At 34.6% G+C, this 24,885-nt stretch overlaps 1 protein-coding gene across 1 annotated transcript; it reads right to left on the reverse strand.

The window, feature by feature from the left end:
* Window positions 1-1,385: 1,385 nt before the first annotated feature.
* On the reverse strand, window positions 1,386-24,885 carry LOC144252893 (E3 ubiquitin-protein ligase TTC3-like). Its single transcript, XM_077794945.1, is given in 17 exon segments — window positions 1,386-2,144; window positions 2,147-2,243; window positions 6,445-6,518; window positions 7,790-7,846; window positions 8,857-8,903; window positions 12,022-12,273; window positions 14,778-15,104; window positions 16,142-16,278; window positions 17,144-17,208; window positions 17,835-17,892; window positions 17,894-17,925; window positions 20,263-20,430; window positions 21,378-21,431; window positions 22,984-23,068; window positions 23,736-23,886; window positions 24,224-24,266; window positions 24,739-24,885. Coding segments are annotated over 17 exon segments (2,550 nt in total). The 5' UTR covers window positions 24,883-24,885.

Below are 24,885 nucleotides of genomic sequence, written 5' to 3' on the forward strand. Positions count from 1 at the left end.
AGCTACCTTGGGCTTTGCTACAGAAGTGGTATAATCAGATGGATGTAAGGCCAGGCAACTATGGGTGGGTTCAGAACTGCTCAGATAAACTACATAGAATGCATTATAACTTACTAATAGAATAAATACAAAAAAGGCTTTAGAGGGAAAACTACTGTTGCTTTGAATAAAATAATCTGCCTTTCCTTGAAAATCTATCTTCCTAGCTGACATCACCTTTATTTAAATGCTATTTTAAAATTAGGAGTTATAGTAACTTCAGCATTGCGTTGTGTCCTGTAGAGGTTGAAAGATACATTCAAAATGTGTTTGTGACTTAAATTTTATTTTAAATGGCATAAGCTATTATATGGTTTTCCTCTTACACACAGCTGCTGCTTCTAATATTAAATGGAGGTTATGTAGATTGAATTCTTCCTAAAGGACTCAAATTCTTTTTGATTCTGAGTTATCTTCAGTAGTTTAGAGATTTTGTTTCACAGAGATTTTGTTTCACACTGAAGCTTTTGCCCCTATTTTGAGAATACTTAGGGGACATAAAAAGAACAATGATATGTTATGTTCTAGGTTTCAACAATCCTATTACTTTCTAGAATTTAAAAGAATGGAAGAATCTGGTCTAGCAGTAAACAAAAGTACCAGGCTTTTATAATTTTATTTAAATCTTAAACCTCTTTAAAATGTACTGTTAAAATTGCAGTAATTAAAATTACAGTTCTGAAGAGCTAGTTCTTAGAAACATTGTTTTAAAGACAGTAGTTACAGATTCAGGACTTGCTTTAATTGATTTTTAAATAAAATATATTTGAGTATCTATCAAAAAAAAGAATTTAATTCAGCCCATAGTTGCTGATTAAAGACATTATAAGCCTTAGAGTTTCATTCATTCTTAGAGGATTATACTTTTTTAATTTTTTTATCATATTCCTTGAAAATCAGTGGCAAGGTATGGAAAAGAGAAGAGTGTGTTGTGTACATTTTTAAAAAGAAATTTCCTAATTTTTTATAGACACAACATACCACCTTATATTTTACTGTTATAATGCAATAATGGCAAAAGCAGTAGAACTTCAGGTCAAACAATTCTTGCTACCAATGTAAACTCATTCTCAGAAACCCATTCTCACATGGTCAGTGGTTATAAAAAAAGTACATGAATGTGCTACAAAAATAGAGCCACAAGACTTCTCATAAGTAAAAGAAATCCTTTGTAGAAGTCCACAGTTGACCAAGGTCCAGCCTCCTTAACAGTGAGCAACAGGGAATATGCTGACAAGTCACCATCTTCAGTTCTGAGAGTGAGTTGACATGCTTCCCCAATGGCACAAAGTCTCATGACGATCCAATGAATCAACAGACACTTGGGAAATATTAATACACATTTTTTATGAACTATTACAACAAAGAACTTCAGCAACCTCAAAATAGGCAGCAGTGTTTTTATCAGCTTTGTCACTGGCTACAAGAGATGGCACCACTGGTATCGATCTCTGCAGCTGATATTCAGAAGAAATGTTGGCCAAAGGTGTGTAGATGCTGGTGTACTGGGGCAAACTTGGTAACACGTTTATGTATGTTGGTGGTGTCTGGGTGATGTCAAATCCCTGAAAAGGAAGATATGTACAGTATCCTGTGACCAAGTGAGATTGAGTCCAATAGGTTGGTTTCCCATCCTCGGGAACTGGTTTGAGAGAATGAGAGGGGACTTGTTTGTGATTTACATCCTCAGAGACTGATATGGGAGAATCAGAAGATACCCCTTGGGGTTTCTCATTCTCAGAAACTGGACTGGAATAACTATCAGGTACTGATTTGGGTGTAATGTCTTCACAAGTTGGTTTGGGAGAATCAGCAGACACAGGTTTGGGCTTCACATCCTCAGAAACTGGTGCTGAAGACAAATCAGACACTGGTTTGGACTTTACATCTGGTTTAAATTCCCTAGCAGTTGGAATCAGTGGTAGTTTGACTTGTAAATACTCTCCTGTTTTTGAAATTTCTTCCACTTTTGTTTTAATGTTTTTCTTCTTTCTTTTTTTCTTAAGTCGCAATGCAACTTTTTTTAATGCAATACAGTTGTCAATCACAACAAAACGAGGACATCCCAGGAGAAAAGATTTTAAACCTCCTGCTTTTTCTAGTATCTAGTATGAGTTTATTCTGGGAAAAACTCATATTCTTCAGAGAACATCTTGTTACTCATATCCAAGGGACCATGTTCCTCCAACAACTGAGAGAAAAAACTTGGAAAAAATTTACATTTACATAAGTTACTAAGCGGAAGTACTTGCACATATTTATTTTTATAAAAGTTTATTCTCCCAAAGCAAAATACAATTTTACATCTCACTGACCTCAAATGGTCTCCAAAGACAAATAAAAGGTTAAGTATAATCAATATTACAATAAATAAAACTGTCTACCCCTTAGAAAATAATCCTCTAAAGCTTTTTTTTTTTTGGGGGGGGGGAGCCAAAGGAAATCAAAGTTATTTTTAAATTTCAATTATATAATTATGCAATCTCTTTAAAAAGCAATGAACAAGCAAAATTTATTCAGAAATACCATGGTCAATAACAAGAATGTCACAAGAGAAGAGAAAAATCAAATCTTTAAAAATCCTATCTCAATTTTCATACAGCGCAATGATTCACAAGGAAAAGTAAACTGCTCTTATAATTCAGCAATGAGGTACCAATCACAAAGGGGATGGACTCCGATCCAAGTAATAATTACCAAGTAGCTAGGAAGTCACAATTCTGAAGAATATGTAATTCTTCTCATTTAAGTTTGACTCAGTGATACTCTTTAATATTTGTTATGGTGAACAAAACTACATAGTCCAATGAATGTTTTAGTTTTTTTAAAAAAGAGTCTATATACCATTCTACTGTTGAAAAATACCCACCATATGTAATTAGGTAAAAAAAAAGCAAATGACAAGCTAAGTAACTTAGGGCCTTACTAAGTTGCTGAGGCTGACCTCAAAACTTGCAATCCTCCTGCCTCAGCCTATGAGTTGCTGGGGTTATAGATGTGTGCCACTCTGTCTGGCTAGAAAAAAAATCTTCAAAGAAAAAAAAACAGTCCATGTTTTTTCTAATGCTAAGCAGCAATGAATTTTTCATATATGCAAGCAGAACAAAATTTAATTCGACAAGGATTTTTAAGCTCAAATAGAAATGGTACTATAACCAAACTATGAAGAACATTTTTATAGTTACTATTATTTGAAAAATACAAAATGAATTTTTACTCTATATTTAGACTTTTCTAGTCTTAGTATATACAGGGTCCAAAATAGCACAAGTATGATTTTTTTCATAATCTAGTGTTTTACAAGGGTTAGAATCAAATCTCTCAAGAGTGCACATTAGTACTGGTGTGGCTGTTTAGTAAAGATGAAAGAAGTTATAATGAAAGATGCTAAATACACTGAGATGATGAGGCTCAACATCATTTCAGTTTCTGCAGTTTAAGAGATTTCTCTTCTCTTTCAATATCTGGCCCCCCTCAAATACCTCAGACTCTAAAAGGGATAGTATTCCTATACCTAACCAGAGATGAAGTAGTAGACACACATATAAGAGTAAAAAATAATAATAAAGTCAATTACATCAGGGATATTAATAGTTGTTGTGCATATATATATATATATATATAAATGTTACTCTGTGTATATACAACATTTACATAATTTGATGATCATCACTATTATCTCAAGTGGTCAAAGAAGGACATGCAGAATGCCAGGGCATGTCACCATCAGCACAGAGGAAACAACAAGGATGGGAAAGACATTTCCAAGGACATTCCCATTCTGCTATTCTGAGAGTACCCTTTGAAAATCATGTTCATGATTCTTATTTCAAAACATCACCTTCATGTGTAATACACTGTAAAACTACCAACGATCACCTTGACTCTCCTCTATGCTGCAGGGCTACATGAGACCTCTGCCCTATACTTTCCTCAAATCTGCAACAGTACTTAACCTTATGTGGCTAATAAATCTCAGCTAACACTACTGAGGTGCTATTAGGAAACAATAAAGGCAAAGTAGCTGTTTCAACTACATAAATCCTAAAATGTTACAAAGGGCCTTTAAAAAGAAATTAGGCTAAATTCCTATTTTAAGATGTTACACAATGGGGCTGGGGTTGTGGCTCAGCGGTAGAGCTATCGCCTCGCACATGAGAGACCCTGGGTTCAATCCTCTGCACCACATAAGAATAAATAAGTGAAATAAAGTTATTGTTTCCAACTACAAATAAAAAAAATAAATATTAAAAAAAATGTTACACTAAAGTCAAGAAAAGCTTAATTTGTAGTAGTTAACCCCGTATTCTTGACTCCTTGTCCAATATTTTTCTACTCAACATTCTTTTCAAATATAAAAGTTTAATTTTAATTTTCTTTTATAATTAGACAATAAAATAAGCCATCATATGTTTACTTTTTTAAATTTGGTACCAGGGATTGAACTCAGGACGATTAACCATTGAGCCACATCCCAACCCTTTTTACTTTTTATTTTGAGACAGGATCTCCCTAAGTTTCTCAGGGCTACACTAAGTTGCTGAGGCTGGCCTTGAACTTGCCATCCTCCTGCCTCAGCCTCCTGAACCTCCAGAATGTTAGCTGTGCACCACCACACCAGACAGTATGGACCTAAACCAGACAGTATGGTTTAAATCCTGGCTCTGCTATTTATATAAGCCTTGTGCCTGGAGCAAGTCATTCAACTACAACTGCCTGAGTTTCTTTATTTATACTATGGACACAATATCAGTACTTATATCTTAGAGTGGAGGAATGATTAAATTAATTTATATATGTAAATGCCTTAGAGTATTGCCTCATACATATTTGTTCATTTCAATGGAGACTGTTATATTATGATCTATATGTCTGTGTTCCCCAAAAACTCATAGGTCATGAGGGCAAAGACATGATGAATGGGATTTGTACCTTTACAAAAGTATCTTTAGAAAGCTGCCTTATTTTTATGGTTTAGACATGATGTGTCCCACAAAATCTCACATGTGAGACAATGCAAGAAAGTTTTGAGGTAAAATGATTGGGGTCTGAGAGCCTTACTGCTTTCCTCTACCACCTCCTTCCACCATGATGTGCTGCCTCTGGTACAGAACAATGAAGCTGATGTCAATGGACTGAGACCTCTGAAACCATGACCCCCAAATAAACTTTTCCTCCTTTAAAATTGTTCTTGTTAGATCTTTTGGTCACAGCAGCAAAAATGCTGACTAAAACACTTGTCCATGTATCATGTGAGAAAAAAGTGAGAAGGTACCATCTATGAACCACACCCTCATGAGACAACAGATAGGTCAGCTCTTTGATCCTGAATTTCTTAGCCTAAAGAACTGAGAAAAGCCAAATTGTGAAAAGTAAATTTCTGTTGTTTGTAAGCCCCTCAGTTTATGGTATATTGTTCTGGCAGCCCAAATGGACAAAGACTGGATCTTAATTCCTCTACTTAGAGAATTCATGAAAATGAGTGCAATTTTTTTAAGAGAGAGAGGGGGGGGAAGAGGGGAGAGAGAATTTTTTAATATTTATTTTTTAGTTTTTGGTGGACACAAAATCTTTATTTTATTTTTTATATGGTGTTGAGGATCGAACCAAGCACCCCGTGCATGCCAGGCAAGCGCGTTACTGCTTGAGCCACATCCCCAGCCCCAATGAGCGCAAATTTTAACTGTTCTTTTTCTTTTTTTGGTGCTAGGGATCGAACCCAGGGCCTTGTGCATGCAAGGCAAGCACTCTACCAACTGAGCTGTATCCCCAGCCCCTGTTCTTCTTCTTCATTTTTTAAAATATTTTTTTTAGTTGTAGATAGACACAATACCTTTATTTATTTTTATGTGGTGCTGAGGATTGAACCCTGTGCCTCACAAATTTGAGGCAAGTACTCTACCACTGAGCCACAACCCCAGCCCAAGTTTTAACTGTTCTTAAACTCCCTAAGAAATGTGAGCTTCTTTGTTTGGTATTATCAGTTTCTTTAAAAACTGATAAAGTTAAACCATAACATCATATATAGATTCCAAAATAGCTTCTTTCTCCTATTATAGTAGCATTAGTTAATTATCAATAGGACAATCTCTTTACTGAATACTTTAAAGGACATTTTCTAGACATTTTTCTAGGGATTTCCCATAGTGCCCTGAACACAGTGCGTCCTCAATATATGCTTACTGAATAAATCACCATTCCTGAGACTTTAACTCTTAAGAATTCTTAATGACAAGCCATGCTATTAATTCAATTGAGATATATTATATCAGGTTGTCAATAAGTAAATCTTTAAAAATGAAAGGGAAATAAAACACAAGTTTAGAGTACATTAAATTAACATGCCTTATCAAGTGAAAAGCATGTGAGTTATAATGAGGCAAAAATTCTAACAATCATACTTACTTATAATCTTCACCTGAACTGATAGTCTCATTATTTGGTGTTACTGTAGTTGTTCCAGACCCAACTAACATTGGCTGGTTTAAAAGAAAAAAAAATGACAATGACATCTAATTTAAAAGTCTATGAAAGAAAAACATTATCATTAAAATTTATAAACATTTGTATAATATTTAAAGCCTATTTTTAATATTTAAAACAATATTTAAATAATATTTAAAACAATATGAAAAACCTATCCAAATTTTCTTATAAATAGGAACACATAGTAATATAAGTTTCAATGGCCAGAAATAAATTCAAATTAACATTTGGGATAGTTTCCAGTCCTCCAAAAAACTTTAAATGTCACTTAAATTTCCATATTAGTTAAAGACACATGGTCAAAGGTACAAGGAATCTTATACTGGAATTCCAAGCTGCCTGCATCCTCCTCGAACACTTGCTCATTCTCTCTACCCCTGTTCCTCTTTTGCCCCCAAGACATGCTGAAACCAAGAGGAATGCACTATGATGCTGAAATAATGAGAATAGAGCCACAGGTGAAAAGGAAAAGTTCCCATCAATTCTAAGACTGATATGATGACTAGAATTCATCATTCTTATTTGAATATTTTAGATAATAAATATTTAAATAAATAAGTCCAACAAGAGCTTTTGAATACTAGAAACCAATATCTTATCTGCTCTTATATGAGATATAGAAAACAATATCTTATATATTCTTATCTCTCCCTAAAATTCAGCACAGAAATAATAATAAATAATTATTAAAGATTTACTACCTAATAAGCAAAGGTTATTATAACAGGCACAGGAAAGTCAAATAACTTGCTCAAGGTCACAGAAAATAATTGGTAGAACCAAGACAGGAACTCTACCCTATGGCTATCCATAATAGAGTACTACATTATATTTTTACTCAGAAATATCTATAAAATATAAATAACTATAAAGATTAAGAGTTTCTTTCAAGAGTTATTTATGTGCAACATGAACCTTAAATTTCCTCAAAATGTAGAAGACTGCCAAAATAGACTGAACCCTAGAAAGTCTTTCTCTACAAAATGTTTCATAATACTGCAAGAATTGCTTATTTCTGGGCTGGGGATGTGGCTCAAGCGGTAGTGCACTCACCTGGCATGCATGTGGCCCGGGTTCGATCCTCAGCACCACATACCAACAAAGATGTTGTGTCCACCGAGAACTAAAAAAAAAAATAAATATTAAAAATTCTCTCTCTTTCTCTCTCTCACTCTCTCTTAAAAAAAAAAGAATTGCTTATTTCTAACTTATATATCCATTTTTGAGAGTCTGGGCAGGAATTAATTCAGAAAATATTCCATACCTTTATGTCTTTTGGCTTCTTTTTCTTGCCTTTGTTTTTAACCTTGGTAGAACTGAACTGAAAAATGTGGGGGGGGGGGAACAAAACAAAACAATGAACACTCAAATAACAGCATTATGTATGTCAACATAAACAAACCACATTAAGTTTCACAGACTAATCATCAGTTTTATGTATATAAAATGTTGTATATCAGCCCAAGTGCTATGGCTTATAATAAAAAAGAAGAAAAGGCTTAATAATGCCAAATGTTATGATTAAAATTAAATTGTCCTAACATTTTAATCTCATTTTCAACAGGGCTTATGTTATTCTAAATAATTAACTAAACTTTTAAGTAATTCTGATTATGTGCTATAATAGCATTTAATGATATCCCTTTTACTAAGCAAACAGATGTTCCACACCCAGCCAGATAATGGGGCACAAAGAGTGAAAGGAGCAGTATTAATTTCTCTATATGGGTATGTTAGCTGTACTTCCATACTTAGCAGGGCAAAATCTGATAGAGCTGAGTAAGACAGAATTCCATATATTTGATCCTGAAAACTGATAAGCAAGTATCTTTCTCTTTGAAAACTGCCACAGTGCTATCCTTTTCATTATTTAATCATGTTTCTCAAATGAAGAATTTCTGGCCTGCCAGAAAGAATAAAATACAACCACAAGTTGTCAAGGAAAACAACTCTTGAATTACTCTTAAGTTAAACTCATGTTGGAGCTAAGTGAAACAAAGTCCCTTTATTTTCCTTCAGCACAAAAATACCACCAATTTTTTTCTCAACTAAAGAACTTTTCCTTTTCTCCTTCTAATATTAACATTTATTAGTTGTAAAACTTTATGGAAAGTATTTAACTTAAGCCTCAGAGTTTGCTGAAGAACGCCCCATTCCTAAGAGGATGAGTGGAAATAACTTTCTAATGAAATGGCAGACATATTCAGAAATCCTCTCAATTTGGTTCTGAAATGCTACCTGTGATGTAAGCAAATACTGGCCTCGTTGTTCCTCTTCTCCTTTGGCTAATGCAAATTAGAACATATGATTTAAAGTGGTCAAGTAGCTTACTGGAGCTTCACCACTATCTTGTTTCCTTAATACAGTACAGCGGCTATCTGTAGAAGAAACAGAAGGTTCTATGAGGAAACTAAGTATTTACATTACCATATAATATACTGAAGTCTTAAAACTACCTCAAGACCATTATCACAGACTATATTCTATTCCTTATTTGGCTCTGATAAACGTTTAGTTTAAAAACCAAGGGTAGTAATGTAGTGGGGCAGGTGGCTCACTCTTATAATCCTAGTTATTAGGGAGGCTGAGGCAGAAGAATCACAAGTTAAAGGCTAGGGCAACTTAGTGAGACCCTATCTCAAAATTTTTAAAAAAGGGGTTGTAGGTGTAGCTCAGTGATTGAGGAACTGCCTAACATATGCAGGGTTTGGGGTTCAATCCCTGGCACTGCAAACAAAACAAATCCAAGGGCAAAATGACTAACTAAACATAATGTTACAGGTATGACAAATAAGATGTCAAAAAACCTGATGAAATAATAGTCTTCAGTCAAGAGGCCCAAGGGGAGTTAGAGAGGGCTTTGGGGAAGAGAAGAAATTTAAGTTAGACTTGGAATAAACAGGCAAAGGGAAAGCTGTGGCTAGAGCTGCATAAGCAATGGCAAGAGGCATGAAAGCACAAGACAGGTCTGGATATAGCAGCAGTAGGTGTAAGCTCAGAGGGCAGCTAGAGAAAGTGCAGAGAGATGGTGAATGTAATCTGCAGGCAGAACTAATATTTCCTTTGCAGAAAGCTTTCAGTAACAGATATTCTACAGGAGTCAGAGGAAAATTACAGGCATGAAAGCCAGTTTGGAGACTTCTGTAATGGTCTAATCATGGAAAGAGAATTAAGGTCTTGTCTTGGCTTAGGAAAATGAGATGCATAGGAAAGGACAAATTAAAGATAAAGCTTATTTGGACCTGGTGACAAACTAGTTAATACTAGTAATAGGGAACAGAACTAGTAATAGGGAAAAGAATAAAGGCTAATTTTAAGTTTTTTTGCTTAAAAATTAGATTTACGACAATGATCACTGTAAGGTCCTTGCTTATAGTGGACAATCAATGGTCACTTCCCCAGACATCTGGACGGCCATCCTAAGGGACAGTCACCATTTTCCGGCTTCCTCATACCAACCCAACCCTTCACCACCCCACATTCTTTCCCACCCAAGGGCGTACCAACCCCACCCATAACAGTCCACATTAGGACCCACCTGGCTCTAATCCCTGAGCCTCTCCCAGGAAAGTCTTGAAATCTAAGCCTGTGTTGCCCCTTTCCTTCTATGGAGAGATGGCCTTTATTTATCAGCTCTGACAAACAAAATCACATATGTATCTCTGTCTGGTCTCCATATTTCATTTATTGCTCTCCCGTCTGCCGGTTCCTCACTTTCCTTTCATTGGTGCCGAAACCCGGGATCAGGTTCCCCAGAGTGCCTGCTACCCTCTTTGAGGGTCACTGAGCATCCTTGAGCCCCGAACTGGATTCCATCATGGGACCAGGCCCTCTATTCTGCCAAACGCCCTCTCTGCACACCATCAGACATTTCAGGAAAGACCCATGTCTCCAGTCAACCTAAATGACCTACAGGTCCTGGAAAGTGACTGTTGATCATCTAGCACTCCCAGGGTTACTGGGTGGTTGGGGGCACCCTCAGCCACAGCTTTCACAGCTATGATCCCTACTGTTGACCTCAGAAAAGTCTTGAACCCCAAACCTGTGTTGCCTATCTCTGTCTATAGAGAGATGGCCTTTATTTTTGGCTCCACCAAACACTTTTCTGTGTGTATCTCTGCCTTGTCACCGCCTTTCATTTCTCACTCTCCCATCTCCCTGTTCTTAGCTTTCCTTCCAGTCACTAACAAAAGTTTAGGAAAAACAAGTCTTTGAGATGTGGTAAGTGGGTTTAGTCATGTTGCTTTGCAAGGGCCTTTAGCTGACTACACAGAAATTGTCTAGGAAAACATGCATCCAGATTTCAGAAGTGAAACTTGAGTCCCAATAATCATGTCATTGGTGGAATTATTGAATACCCTGATATAAAAGATCAGTGGATTTTAAAAAGTTAATACTATCCTTCTTTTAAATAATAAGACATAATACTCAAAATGTCTGGGGTGAGGGTGGGAGACACAGCTACTAGAGTTGAAAATCTGTTGAGATCACCATAAATTTGATTGGTAGCTTCTGACTCCATGGATGACAGCAGTGAAACTGGCAGCCAGATGTTCTGAGTATTTTAGGTATAGAACATAAGAATTGGGAAGAGTGGTCACTAAGAGAAAACTGTCTTTTGTAGTGGTCCTGTTGTGTGACTCAACATACACTGGGTTTTGTAGGCTTAGTTTCAAGATAAAATTTATTACCAATAGCAATAACTGATGGCACTAAATTCAGAATATCAAGTAGCATGTCACCTCCCATTAGAAAACAGTATCCTGGAAAGACAACACCATCTATATGCAAATGTTCATTTTGCTAAGAACCAAAACAAAAGCAAGCTTTTCAGTTTTTTATACTGTGTTTGAACTTTATAATGTGTGACACTGTTATACAAGGTCAGATTTTTAAATCAAATGGCATTAAATTTGAATCTAACTTCTAACAACATACAGAGGAGACTGATAAAGAAAAAAGGAGAGAAGACTATTAGGGTGCACACACAGAATGAAAGATAAAAACATTAAAAATTAAGAATATTAGAATTTTGAAGTAAAACAGGATCAGAGATCACTGGCTCCAAATCATTTCATTTTTTTAAGGATAAGGAAAATAAAATCCAAGAGAAGCCTAAGAAATTAACTGCTAATTAGTCTACTGTGTCAAACTGGACTCCATGCAGTTATCCAAACAGGCCTCTCAGCTCCCCTCTAAGCCACCTCTCTAAGGCCCAACTTCCACCTGTCCAATTCTACCTCCACTTTTACAGGCTTTCATAGGCCATCTCAAGATTCTATCCCTGCTTCACAGCTTTCTTCTAACAGGGAGAACCCAGTGCTGAGTTTTTCCTCCGAAGCCCTCAGCACTTTCATGCTCTCTCATCAATCATCTTTTCCAAGTGAACTGATTGTACTATAATAATTCTCACATTAAGTATTTATAGGAGCAGCTCCTTTGCAGATATTTTCTTTAAGATTAAATACAATATAAATCCAAGCTTGGTCCACATACCCATTATATCAAAGAATTCATCTAAAGCACTATGCAATGCTGGGAACTTGTCTCTGTGTTCTTCCAACAGCCATATTAAACAACGTGCTTCTTTTAATGACACTGGTTCACAGAAGTAATCAAGTTGCTTTCCTTCTATAGAGGCTAGTTTATGGCCATATTTCTCACTCCAGAGGAACGTCATGATGCTAAAATCAAGCTCCTTAAGAGATGCTCCATATCGAGAAAAAAAAGGTCCCACTGCATCTAAGCCTACAATGAAAACAAAATACAAATCACAACTGGGAAAAAATTTTTACTGTAAAATTATGTGGAGTTTCACATCTTTGAAAGTGGTTCCATTATAGTTTGCTTATATTTTCAGTGAAAATATTCCAATACTTGAAAACAGACTTGTTTGAGTTATTATGCATTTGTAGAAACACACAGAACACTAATATACTAAAATGCAATAATTTTCAGTATGGTAAGCCAAAGACTTCTATCATTACAAATATCTTTTTTGCACTTAGGAGATGACAAAATGACATTAAATTGCTTAAGAAAAATACTATGTTTTTGACTAATGTATAATAACTTTTCATTCTAACTGATAAACTAGTAAGATTTTATAATGTCTTTTTATGTATATTCCATAGCAACCAAACATCAATAACATGCAAAATTTTGCCTAACTGCCTTTAATTCTTCCTCCAATACCTCCAAGAACTGCTCCTTATCTTCCAAAATATCATGGTTCCTCATCATGATACAAAAATCAAGGTGGTCACTATTCCTGTTTTCTTTTTTAATATTTTTAGTTGTAGATGTACACATAACTTTATTTTTTTACATGGTGGTGAGGATTGAATCCAGGGCCTCAAACATGCAAGCCAAATGCTCTACCCCTTGAGCCACAACCCCAGCCCATTATTCCTGTTTTTACTCCCTGTTCTCCACATCAGAAAATAGGGTGGCTGCAACCTCATAAATTCTCACTGAAAGGATGGTGAATCTTCGTTCCTTCCTAACACAGCCACCAAAAAGCAAAGAGGAAATTCATACAAATTCCTCATCATACCTCTAAATACAGCACTGTCAACCATGCATGGGCCTGAAGTTCTCAAATCAGTAAATGGAGCAGCGATTACTAAAGTCAAAATTACCCTGGATTGCTCACTGCTATTTCTTTCAGATGAAATAGCTTACAAAGGACATGCTGCATGAGAAATTAGCATAAAACACCAGAATGGGTGGCCACATAAAATATTCATAGAACAAAATATCCAAAGAAACCTCCAGTTAAGAAATACATTCACATTCCCTATCCAGTCTCATGTGCACGCATGTGCTCCAGGAAGGGGGTGTAGGCCAACCATAGTACTACTAAAACTAATATTCTCCTACTTGTGCTCTGCTATTTCTTTCTCCCTCCATCTTTTGCTGAACATATAAACTGGCCTCTCTTGTGTCAAATATTCACGATGTGACTTCTGGAATTGGAAATTGCTTGCTTTAATTAAATGTATGTGAGTTTACATCAGGGCTATAATAACATCTTTACTAATTAACAACCTTGAGCTAATTTTATACTTTAGTATATATACAAACTTATTAAAGTGATACCTTTACTCCTCAGAATATACATGGGTTATATCACAAGACATAGTCATATTTTCCTGCCAGTCAGCTGCAAGACTGCATTTACCTGAAAAAACACTGACTGGCATTCTTCCAATGTAGTCTAAACTATAAGGCCCACTTCTCCAGTTGTGACTCTATCCTCTATGGAAGATTAAAGTGTTAAGTGAGAACTTATGAATTTACTTTTCTATTGGACATTATCGGCAATCTTATCACTTAAGAGTGATTTTCTGAGACCAGAAACTTATTAAGACCTATGCTCAGAGCAGGAATATGCCAAGCTTGCTGCCATCTGACTTTCTACCAACAGAAATTGACCTGAATCTTCTTTGAAACCCTTAAATTCTACTAACTGCATTTCTGTAAAAACTCAAAAAGGTGGGGGTAGCTGGTAGAAGCTGGGAAGGTGCTATTCTTGGGTCTGAGAGCACTACTCTCTTTCCTGTGGCCTCCCGTAGAATTTTGTCAATAGCTGCCAGATGAATCAACAATCATGCTAGCCCAGTTGCCGTAATATATAGCATCTTGGGAGGTACCCAAAGCATCCTTACTTGTGTTAGACAGCTACCATACCTGAGGGCTCATTCTGCAGTCCTGCATGGCCTTGGGCAAGAAGCCTGAATGGGAGGTAGGGGATGTCTTCCACATCCTTCCCTTGTGATTCAAAACCACCTACTTGAACCCCAGGGTACATTTCTTCTCATCCTTCAATATAGATTTGCCTGAGGTGCTCCTAAACAATGAGTCCCATCTGCTTGTCCTAATTTTTCTTCCCAGAATCTTAATCTTTCTCAACAAGGCTATTGAGGCGCACAATCCCAGAAGGCACTCAATAGCTCCTAGGTTCCAGGGTGTGTTGGTTACACAGGGTAGTGTCTAGTACTCACAAATGTTTAGTATAATACAAGTCTAGATTTCCCTACTGACTGATTTTTATTTTGTTTAGATCTTTTTAAAAAACATACTGTTCCCTTCTATAGAATAACCTAAAAATTATGTGTGGATGGTAGTATTTTTCACCATACACGTGTATTCCACATTTAAAATATCATAAACGATAAGATAGGAAGATAAAAAGAAATCAGAGACCTACATTTATCCTTCCTACCAGACTAGAATATAAAGGGACATACCAAAGCTATTAAGTTTCTGGATCCAGGTAGCTAATTTGGGTTCCACTTCTTTAAGCTCACTCAAAACATGAAGAAATACCCTTGTGTTTACTCTATTCTTTTCTTGAATCAAGTGACGAATGACATAGTCCACTGCTTCATTGAGGAAATTTCTGCTAGAAAAACACATTGTATAGTCTTCTGTGCTCAAAACTTTCCAAGAAAGCAATTCTTTGAGAAGCTTGGAAGGGTTCAGTATACCCGATTTAATCTTGTCAGCATACTGCTTTATGCACTGCAGAATTCTGTCATCAATGAACTGACAATTCTGACTACTGTCTACAGTTTCTAGGAATAAATAACAAAGGTTAAAGTGATAAATTACACTAATTTGCAAGGGCATAACTTAGAAAGAAATAACGTAACATTATATTATATCATAAGATACAATTAAGATTGATTGCTTTATTTTACACAGACAACTCAAGAAACTTTAAATTAGGAATATAAATATTTAACAATACTTCTATATTCTCTTCATTTCACACCATTCATGTAATAGCATCTAAAATTTTATTTCCTCTAAAATACTTTTTTCCCTCAACAATCCCAACCCAATCTCATCACCTCCAAAATATTTTTAGTTCTTAAACATGCAAAATTAAAATACATTCACAAAGTTAAAAATACATTTTTCAGTAGCAAAGATAATTATGATCAATCTGTAAAACAGTACTGGTATATTAGATAAAAAAAAAAGACAGCAAGTGGTAACTATTTCATTTTGGAAATCCAGGCACAATGTAGAAAACTGAGAAAACTTACTTCAACTTAAAACTAAAAATAAATATACTGGTTAAGATGTCTACAGAAATAGTAAAATCACCTATGAGACATCCCCATGTTATTAGAGAATGAAAATACAAGCTGGGCAAGGCAATCTCTATGATACCTTTTATGAACTGCCTCTTTATTTCAACTATTCCAGACAATTAGTAGTTAATTTACAGTTCAATATTTTGGAACTTAAATTCACATAGCAGATTGTACAATGCACTGTCAAACATACAATATGCAGGTCAGATATTATGTTCCAATTCAGTTTGAAGAAGAGGAAACAGACACAGTTTGCCTAGAGTTAGCAGCAGGACAGCATGTGAATCGCTGTGTACTGCTTCTAAAATGATATTCTTCACACCAATCCCTTCACTATCTAAGAATAATAGAAGACAAAGATGCTAACTGAATTCTATATTTTAGTGATAGTATGAAAATACTAACTGAAATCTATACTTCAATTAAATAATAATATGAGCCTTATAATTCTGTATTTGTACGTTTAAGCAAATGCATATTATTCTTATCATGTTTGGACTTCTGCATACCTTTCTGTTCTTCGTTTTTGGGTGGATTACTTTCTCTTAAGTCCTCTTCCATTCTTTCTTGTGCTAATTTTTTTGCTTCTTGTTTTTGGATCTTTCTTTTCAATTTTCTGTCTTCTTTCAGTCTTAGCTTCTCTAGGCTGATAAACATTTACAATTAGTGATAATTTACCTTTGTTAATTGCTCAATGAACTACTTTCTGTTGCCTACTATAGAAATACATTCTCCAAGCAATAGGCTGTGACTTTTAATTAAGAAAGCTATGTATAATTTGTATAGATGTTATTTCCATGTACATAATGTATATAAATTACTGTGTAGGGTAAATAAGAATAGTACATGTACTCTGCAAGCAAGATCCCATAATAAAATATTATTTTCACCCCAATAACAACATGGGAATTTGGTTGATTTGGTTACACTGATTCCTTTTCAACAAATAATTCTATACATCTTTTCTTTTGGTTTTTCTTAGTCACAAATTATAAGAAAAAAAATCAATTTTTAGGATGAAAAACAAGAAGAAGGACCGAAAAGAAAAGAAAAAAGGATTGGAATTATTTGATCTGAACAGAAAGATACAGAGGTGAATAACTTTGACAATACACTAAGTATTTCAAGGTAAGAAATAGTCATTGGTTCAAAATGTTTAAAATGGAGAAACATAAAAAAGAAAAAATGCTTTTGAAATTAAAAGCCAAAAGCTAACTATATAATTTTTGTTAAATGCCAAATCTGTTTATAAGTAATTTCATAACATGAAATGTTATAATTTTACTTACAAGTTCAACCACTAAATAGTGACTTTTTTCAAATTTTCAGTATTTAATCATTCTAAAGCTAGTTCTGTTTTAAATATCCATAAAAATAATTTTTAAAATACTTATTTATATATGTGTACACAGCCAATTTTAAAAAATAGCACAATTTAGAAATCTGCATTTAACAGAGTTATATACTAAGAGAAAATATAAAAACTACTGATTGATTGTTAAAAATCTTACCTAGAACATTTCTGTTTCAGAATAGGTCTTGGAGGAACTTTTTCTTTTATGACCTTGTGTTCAAACTTTAAACAAAACAAAGACATCCAAAATTTGTCTCACACTCCCAAGACATAAAGCACAAAACCACAAGTAATAAATATTCCAGAAGCACACACAATGTTCAATTTGATAGAGAACAGTGATGATGTTTTGACCCAGACAAAAGCCCAGAAAGCTTTAGCAAAATAATTTACTGAAAAGAGGAACAAGAGAGTAGACACACTTTATGAAGAAACTTTAAATAATTAAGGGTAAGCAGAAGATCCAATAAATTATATATATTATAATTACCCACTCCTGCCACATTCAGATGGTGAAGTTAAAGGTAATCCCTCAAGGCACTCTTCCCCTTCTCTAAAAACCACACCTCCACCACTACCCCTTTTGGGGTATTAATAAAATGGAAGTTATCAAAAAGAGTAAAACCAAAATATAAAAAGTATGCTTTTCCTAGGAGGAAATAAAAGAATGTGAAAATGCTTCACTGCAATGCATGTCCTAATATTTATTTTCTTAAATGATATAACTTTTTTTTTCTTACAAAAGACAAGATTCAAATCACACAACTTCCTCAAACTTAAAACATTTTAACAGGTGTAAACATTTTGGTTACAAATTTAATAAAGTTTCTCCTTTATTAGATACTTACTTCACATTTAACTTGACCACCACTGCTAAAGATGATAATCTTAGAAATGATACCTTCAGTCAGGGGTAAGACAAATTCCTTGTAGAAAATCCTATTTGATTTAAAAGAAGAAGAATGTTATGTGTAGGAGGGATAAATCTATGCATGTATACCAATTTTTTAAACTTCGTTTTTAGCTGTAGATGGACACAACACCTTTATTTTATTTATTTATTTATTTTTGTGTGGTGCTGAGGATCGAACCCAGTGTCTTACACATGCTAGGTGAGTGCTCTACCACTGAGGCACAATCCCAGCCCCAACACATATACTATTTTAACCACAAAGTACATTCAAAATATACTATGAAATTTCCTTTAGGGAGGCAACGAAAGTGCCTGATTGCTGCCATTTCAGAGCCTTCTTATAGGAAGACTGTATCCACTCGTATGGGGCAGACCTGTCCCTGTGACTTGCTTTGTGGTAAAGGAAGTCAAACTGCCATAGCATACACCAGGTCTAAATGAGCACTCTAGGAAACACAGTGTGAACTGGCTATTGTTCTTTTCCCTCTGTTAAAGAAACATGTTCCAAAAAAGTACAACTTGGATTTGGAAATAAAGAACATGGCCACAGAGAATAGACCCGGCTGCAGCTCAACCCTGGCCAACAAAGACAAAACTTCAGGACAAGTAATATAACCAAGAAAAGACCCTCTCATTGTTAGTCATAATATTTTGGTTGTATATTACTTCAGCATATCATAGTGAAAGCTGAAAAATTAATAGAAGGTATTTAGAATTCTGGGCTTTTCCCCTCTTATGTGCACTTTTAATTACACTTTATCAAATAATTCAAGTATACATAAAAGTACAAAGAATAACATTAACATAATGAACACCCATGTACCAACTGTGTACCAACTTAGCAAGAAATTAACATTTTGCCATATTTACTTCAGCTTCTTTTGCAGAAGTTTGTTACAGTTGACATCCACTGTGTTAATTATTTTCCCTCCTTTACCCCCAGAGATAGCCACTCCCCTGGTGTTCAACATGCCCATGCATTTTTAAAACATTTTTAATACATTCTCTGTATTAAGAATATGCATATTGTTTTGCATGTTTTTAAACATTATATAAATGGCATCATACTGTACAAATCATTCTGCAACTTGCTTTCTTATCTAAGTTCTACTACTTACTAGACTGTAGAAATCTCTCTTAACCTCATAAGTCTTAGATTGTTCACTTCTACAATTAAGAATAATAGGCTGGGCATGGTGGTGCACGCCTATAATCCCAGCGGCTCGGGAGGCTGAGACAGGAGGATCACAAGTTCAAAGCAAGCCTCAGCAAAAAAGACACTAAGCAACACAGACCTTATCTCTAAAAAATAAAAATACAAAAAAAATAGGGCTAGGGATGTGGCTCACTGGTCGGGCCTGTGAGTTCAATCATCAGTACCCCCGCAAAAAAAAGAGAGAATAACAGCCACCCCACAGGGCTATTATGAGAGAATCAGAAATGGGCCCACAATAGTGGCAATACATGATCTTGCTTCTCCACCTCTACCCTAAAACCTGGTCCAGAATCAGAGGCTTTCAAAACAATGAAGAGAATAACCTCTATCAGTATAATACATCCCACTATCTAGTGAGCCTAACAGAAAGAGCTATCTATATTTAATTCCTCTCTATTATTTAAGTCAATAGACAAATCTTCCCTCTTCACAATGGAGATTGCAGATTATGGATTATCATCAACTAAAGAGTCAAAACATTTTCTGTGTCAAGATTCCTATAAAGTATACTCTAAAAAAATTACTGCTAATATTCAAATGCTTTAAAGAAAATCATTTCAGGGCTGGGGACATAGCTTAGTGGCGGAGGACTTGGCCAGCATGCATAAGGCCCTGGATTCAATCCCCAACACCACAAAAAAAAAAAAAAAAAAAGAAAGAAAGAAAGGAAGGAAGAAAAACATTTCAAAAAACTGGAGAAATATGTAAGGCTATTTCTCCATACATAAAAGAATAGCAGATTTATCAAGAAAATGAAAATCAGAATTTTACCTTCTGTTATTTTCTCATATGAATAAAAAGACATGGGCCCAGTTGTGAGCTTTTTATTTGAGTATTACATATTATAACTTATGACAACTATTAGATAGGATTTTTAAAGTATGATGCCACAATAATCTGAATGGTAAAAAACAGGATAAAACTAACTATAAGGTTTAAGTTCTCTTATTCAAGTTATACTCCAGGTATGGATAATATGTCAAAATATACTCTGTCACTATTAAAAAGAATAAAAATAAATAAAGGAAATAAAAAAATAAAGTTCTTTTATTTCATATACAGAAGAAAAACACTATAAAGAAAAACATTTTTTAAATGCTGCTAGAATAAATGAAAAATCATATAATTATATATTCCATTTCCCAAATAATACCTTTAAAAACTGAGTTAACAATTTAAAGAACTTATACTTACATTCAGTGAAGAAAATACTTAACATAGACCAACAATTGTCGATTAATCCTAATTTAGGTAGAATTGTTGTATCGCCTGTGTATTTTACCCAATTTAAAGCTTCTTCCATTGCCAAAATTTTCTGTTTCAAAAAGAGGAAAGAAGAATGATACTCAAGTATTCTGTGGCAATATATATTTATCTTAATCAGTATTTCAAACCTTTATACAAAACTTATGTATTTTCATTACTGCATCACACAATAGAGGATAACTGGACTACAACATACAAGTTAACAGAAACTGTGGACTCACGTGTTCCTTCTTTGGGTGACCTCCAGCTACCCTCAGAGTTCAAAATGCTTTTGCAATGATTACAGATCTGAAAGCTGAGGTGTACAACCTGGTCAAAGGCTGTCCTTTGCAGTATGAGAGTACAAATTTACAAGGTAGAAAAGAAGTCTCAAATCTCAATTAGACTAGGACTTCCCTCTTTACCCTAAGGTTAAAGGTATAGATTAAAGTTCTCCACAGGGACTACATATTTTACATAGTCTGTGGCAAAAAGAATTATTATGAGATAATCAAGACTATGGCTAGGCAAATGGATGCTCAGAGCATTGATTCTCAGGAAGGGTCAAGAGTTAACAGAAATGTTTGTTCTTTTAATGTATGAAATAACCTCAGAAATTAAATAGCTGAATTGCCACTGCTGGTATAAGGCTTAAAGGAAACATGAAGTCATTTCTATCACCAGTACCATTAAAATTTGGTTTATCACTGCATCTGAGGATTACCTAGTAATTATACAGTAAAAATATTCATACTGGGGACCTAATAATTTCATTTGGGGGAATATATGCTAGGAAAACAATCTAAAAGAGAAGAAAAAAACTTGTAACATATATGGGTAAAAAAATGTAATGAAACAAACCTGCAAAATGAGATTACACTGAGTAATATATAGAAACCATACTACCAAATATTACATATAACTTTGAATATATGGTCTCAGTACATGGGAAAAAGGGCAGTGATGTGACTGCCAATTATTCAGTGGGTGAGCTGGGTTTCCACATTTAACACTTACATTTTCTATTTTATAACCAATTCTCAATAAGCCTTCGATAAGGAATGGATCATTCTGCAAAATAAAAAAAAGAACAAAAAAGCATTTTTTCCTTATTCCTGAATTTTGTAATAGAAAAAAAAATCTCCATTTTAGGAATAGTCTTGTGTTGCATAATGACATTTTCCATCAATGATGAGCCAAATGGGACATTGGTCCCAAAGATTATAACAGAGTTTAAGATTATTATTACCTAATGACATTGTAGCTATGGTGACATCCTACATACCACAATAAAATGTACTGCTCACAAGCTTATGTGATGCTGATATAAAACTTACTGCCCTACCAATTATATTAAAGAATAGTACAGATAATTATATATATGTATAACACTTGATAATGATATTAAACAACTACATTACTGGTTTATGTAACTGTTATTTTAGAGTGTACTGCTACTTATTGAAATAAAAAAAAAAACAAACTTCACTGTAAAGTAGCATGCCATATGTCAGCAGCAGTCACAACTTGTGTTCACTTTGTCTCTTAATTGCATTAAGAGGTCACATCCAGTGACTAATCTACACCATCTGGGTCTGTATAAGTATACTATATGATACTAAGACAACAAAACCATTTGATGGTGCATTCCTCAGAATGTACCCAATCATTAAATGATATGTAACTGTATTACATAGTAGTATATTTTCCACAAGCACTTACATGATCAATTTACCCCTTAAGAGCACTAAAACAAGAATTCTTCAAAAGTCTTCCACAAGGTTCTAGTAATAAACTGATTTTGTGTAAATTTTAGATGTGTAGATATTTAAAGTTCATTAAACCTAGGTTTTCTAACAAGGCACATTGGCTGGTTTGTAACTGTAATGAGTTATCAGCAGAAATAAACACCAGAATGCTTTCTAAATTTAAGTTCACAGTCAGAATAAAAACAAGTATAACACCTGGCTCCATAACCAACTGAAATAAGAAAAATTATCAAATGGCTTTTTAAAAGAGAGAGGAGGTCAAGGCAGAAGGATCATGAGTTCAAAGCCAGCCTCAGCAAAAGCGAGGTACTAAGTAACTCAGTGAAACCCTGTCTCTAAATAAAATACAAAACAGGCTGGGGATGTAGCTCAGTGGTTGAGTGCCCCTGAGTTCAGTCTTCCACCCCCAAAAGAGAGAGAGAGAGAGAATCACCATAGTACAAAGACACCTCCTCAAATCTATCCTGATAAATTTTATCCCAAAGGCAAAGTATTTGTCAATAGTGGTATGTTTTTATGTCAAAAGGCGGAGTTTGTTTACTTTTAGAACCTGTGATTAAGGTTTCTATGAACCAGGGCCCCCTTTCATTTGTGACAAATTCTAATTTCTCTCCTTTAATATCAAGAAGCTGTCCTGGTCCATTATGGCATGGCAGAAAGAGGACATTGGTCATCAACGTTATCACTTCCATACCATGCACACTCTGACAGCAGAATAATCTCAGGTAAAGAAAACTGAAAAGCTTATCTGTTAACTGCTATAAACTGGTCACACAGTTTATAGCAGTTAACAGTTAACAACTGACACTCTATATTTACATTCTTTGGAGGCGGGGCTACATTCTACCACTTACCACAACTTTCTTTGCCAAATCCACAATATCTTACATCAACTCAAGATATTGTAATTTCTTCAAACTCATCTCAGAGGCACGAGAACTGTTTAAAGACAAATTTATTTTGGGAAAGATTACATTCTCATATATACAAATTCACTGAATTTTATGCTTATATTACACGCTATCTGACAAAAACATTCAGTTCTTTTCTCCACTCTAGGTAACATAAATAAGGAGTTTATTAAATGGACCAAACCATATATCCTCTCTCTCTCAGTTCTATACCACTGACATTTATAAAAGTATTTTAATTTTTCCTGACTTAACTTCAAGTCTACCATCTAATACTATTCAGAATTATTTCATTATAATGTTATAAATTTTCTTTCATATTCAAATTCCAAGAAATTACTTTTTCTACCTCTTAAACAAAAGCAAAACTGAACAGCATATAAGAATGAAGAGTAAGCCAAGTGTGGTGGCATATGCCTAAAATCCGAGCTATTCCAGATGGTGAGGCAGGAGGATTTCAAGTTTAAGGCCAGCTGAAACTTTGTTTAGCTAGACTGCATCTCAAAATAAATTTTTTAAAAAAGGGTCGAAGGTGTAGCTTGTCAAGCACGGGGGAGACCCTGAGTTCAACCCACAGTATCACCAAAAAAAAAAAAAGAATGAGGTATAAGCCTTCCATTGTATTTGGCATTCCTTAGCACTGTGCAACATGCTTATCACCGCTCATCCAAAATGAATAACATATAGTGACTTACATGGTCTCCACACAGGGATGTAATCGTGATATCACAGAACTGTACTGATGTTGAAAAAGAAGTGGCCAGAAGATATATATTTTAATGGCATCACAGTAATCTTGCAGGACAGAAAGTGGTTTACTACACCATATATTGCAGATGTCAAATTCTTAATTAAAATAAAAAAGTTTAAAATTAATATTTGTGCCCTGATTTTTAATGAATCAACACTGCTATACAGAAAAGGTAAAAATGGATATGAGAAGGCAAGAAATGAATTAATGTTTTAAACTGCTAGATGTTAAGAATATTTAAATGAATTAATGTTTTAAACTGCTAGATGCTAAAACTCAATTTACAAAGAAAGATTTTGGTTTCCAGGAAAAAAAAATAGTAAGAATCTATTTTTAAGAAGACATATACATCTGATTTGTTGATATGACTAGATAAATCACCTCCATTTGTGGTCCATCAATAAATTAACGTTAATATGTCAACATGCTCACCTAAATGTTTCTCGCTTTGGGCATAATCTTTATACTTCATACCCTAAAAAAAAAAAAAGAAAATTATTTCGATTTGCAACTGGTAAAATACACAAGTATACTTTTTGACTTTCAATCAATGGATTAGCAGAACTAAACTGAAAAAAATCTAATGTACATTTACTTATATGCTTTGAATATATCTGTAGCCAGTGAGTCTTAATTTAAGGCCTTTTTCATGTTTCCTGAGTTTCTTTCTACAACTGTATTCAAGAGTTTTTCTAATTCTCAGAAAGCCGCCTCATGTCTTCACTTATTCTCTAAAATCTATTCTTATTGTTGAGGCACAGCTTATTTCTATTGAATAATAACCTCTTCAAAAGCATGTGTTCCTTCTTATAAAAACCCATAGCCACACACACACACACACACACACACACACACATACACACACAAAATCTTTACTCTAATGCCCTAAATCAGAACGCCTTTAGGATATACCATGTTAAAAACAAAAATTTAACAAACCTACTTACCACTCCATCATAGTAAAGCTGAGTCACACGAACATAGTCATCCGTCTTATATTCAGGATCAAAGACACAATCATCTTCGTAAGGGCTATCTTCCAACAATGCATAGTCCGCCACAGTGAAGTCTCCATCAGTAAAATTGTCCATGGC

Source organism: Urocitellus parryii, unplaced genomic scaffold (assembly GCF_045843805.1).
Source record: "Urocitellus parryii isolate mUroPar1 unplaced genomic scaffold, mUroPar1.hap1 Scaffold_67, whole genome shotgun sequence".
Taxonomy (NCBI): domain Eukaryota; kingdom Metazoa; phylum Chordata; class Mammalia; order Rodentia; family Sciuridae; genus Urocitellus; species Urocitellus parryii.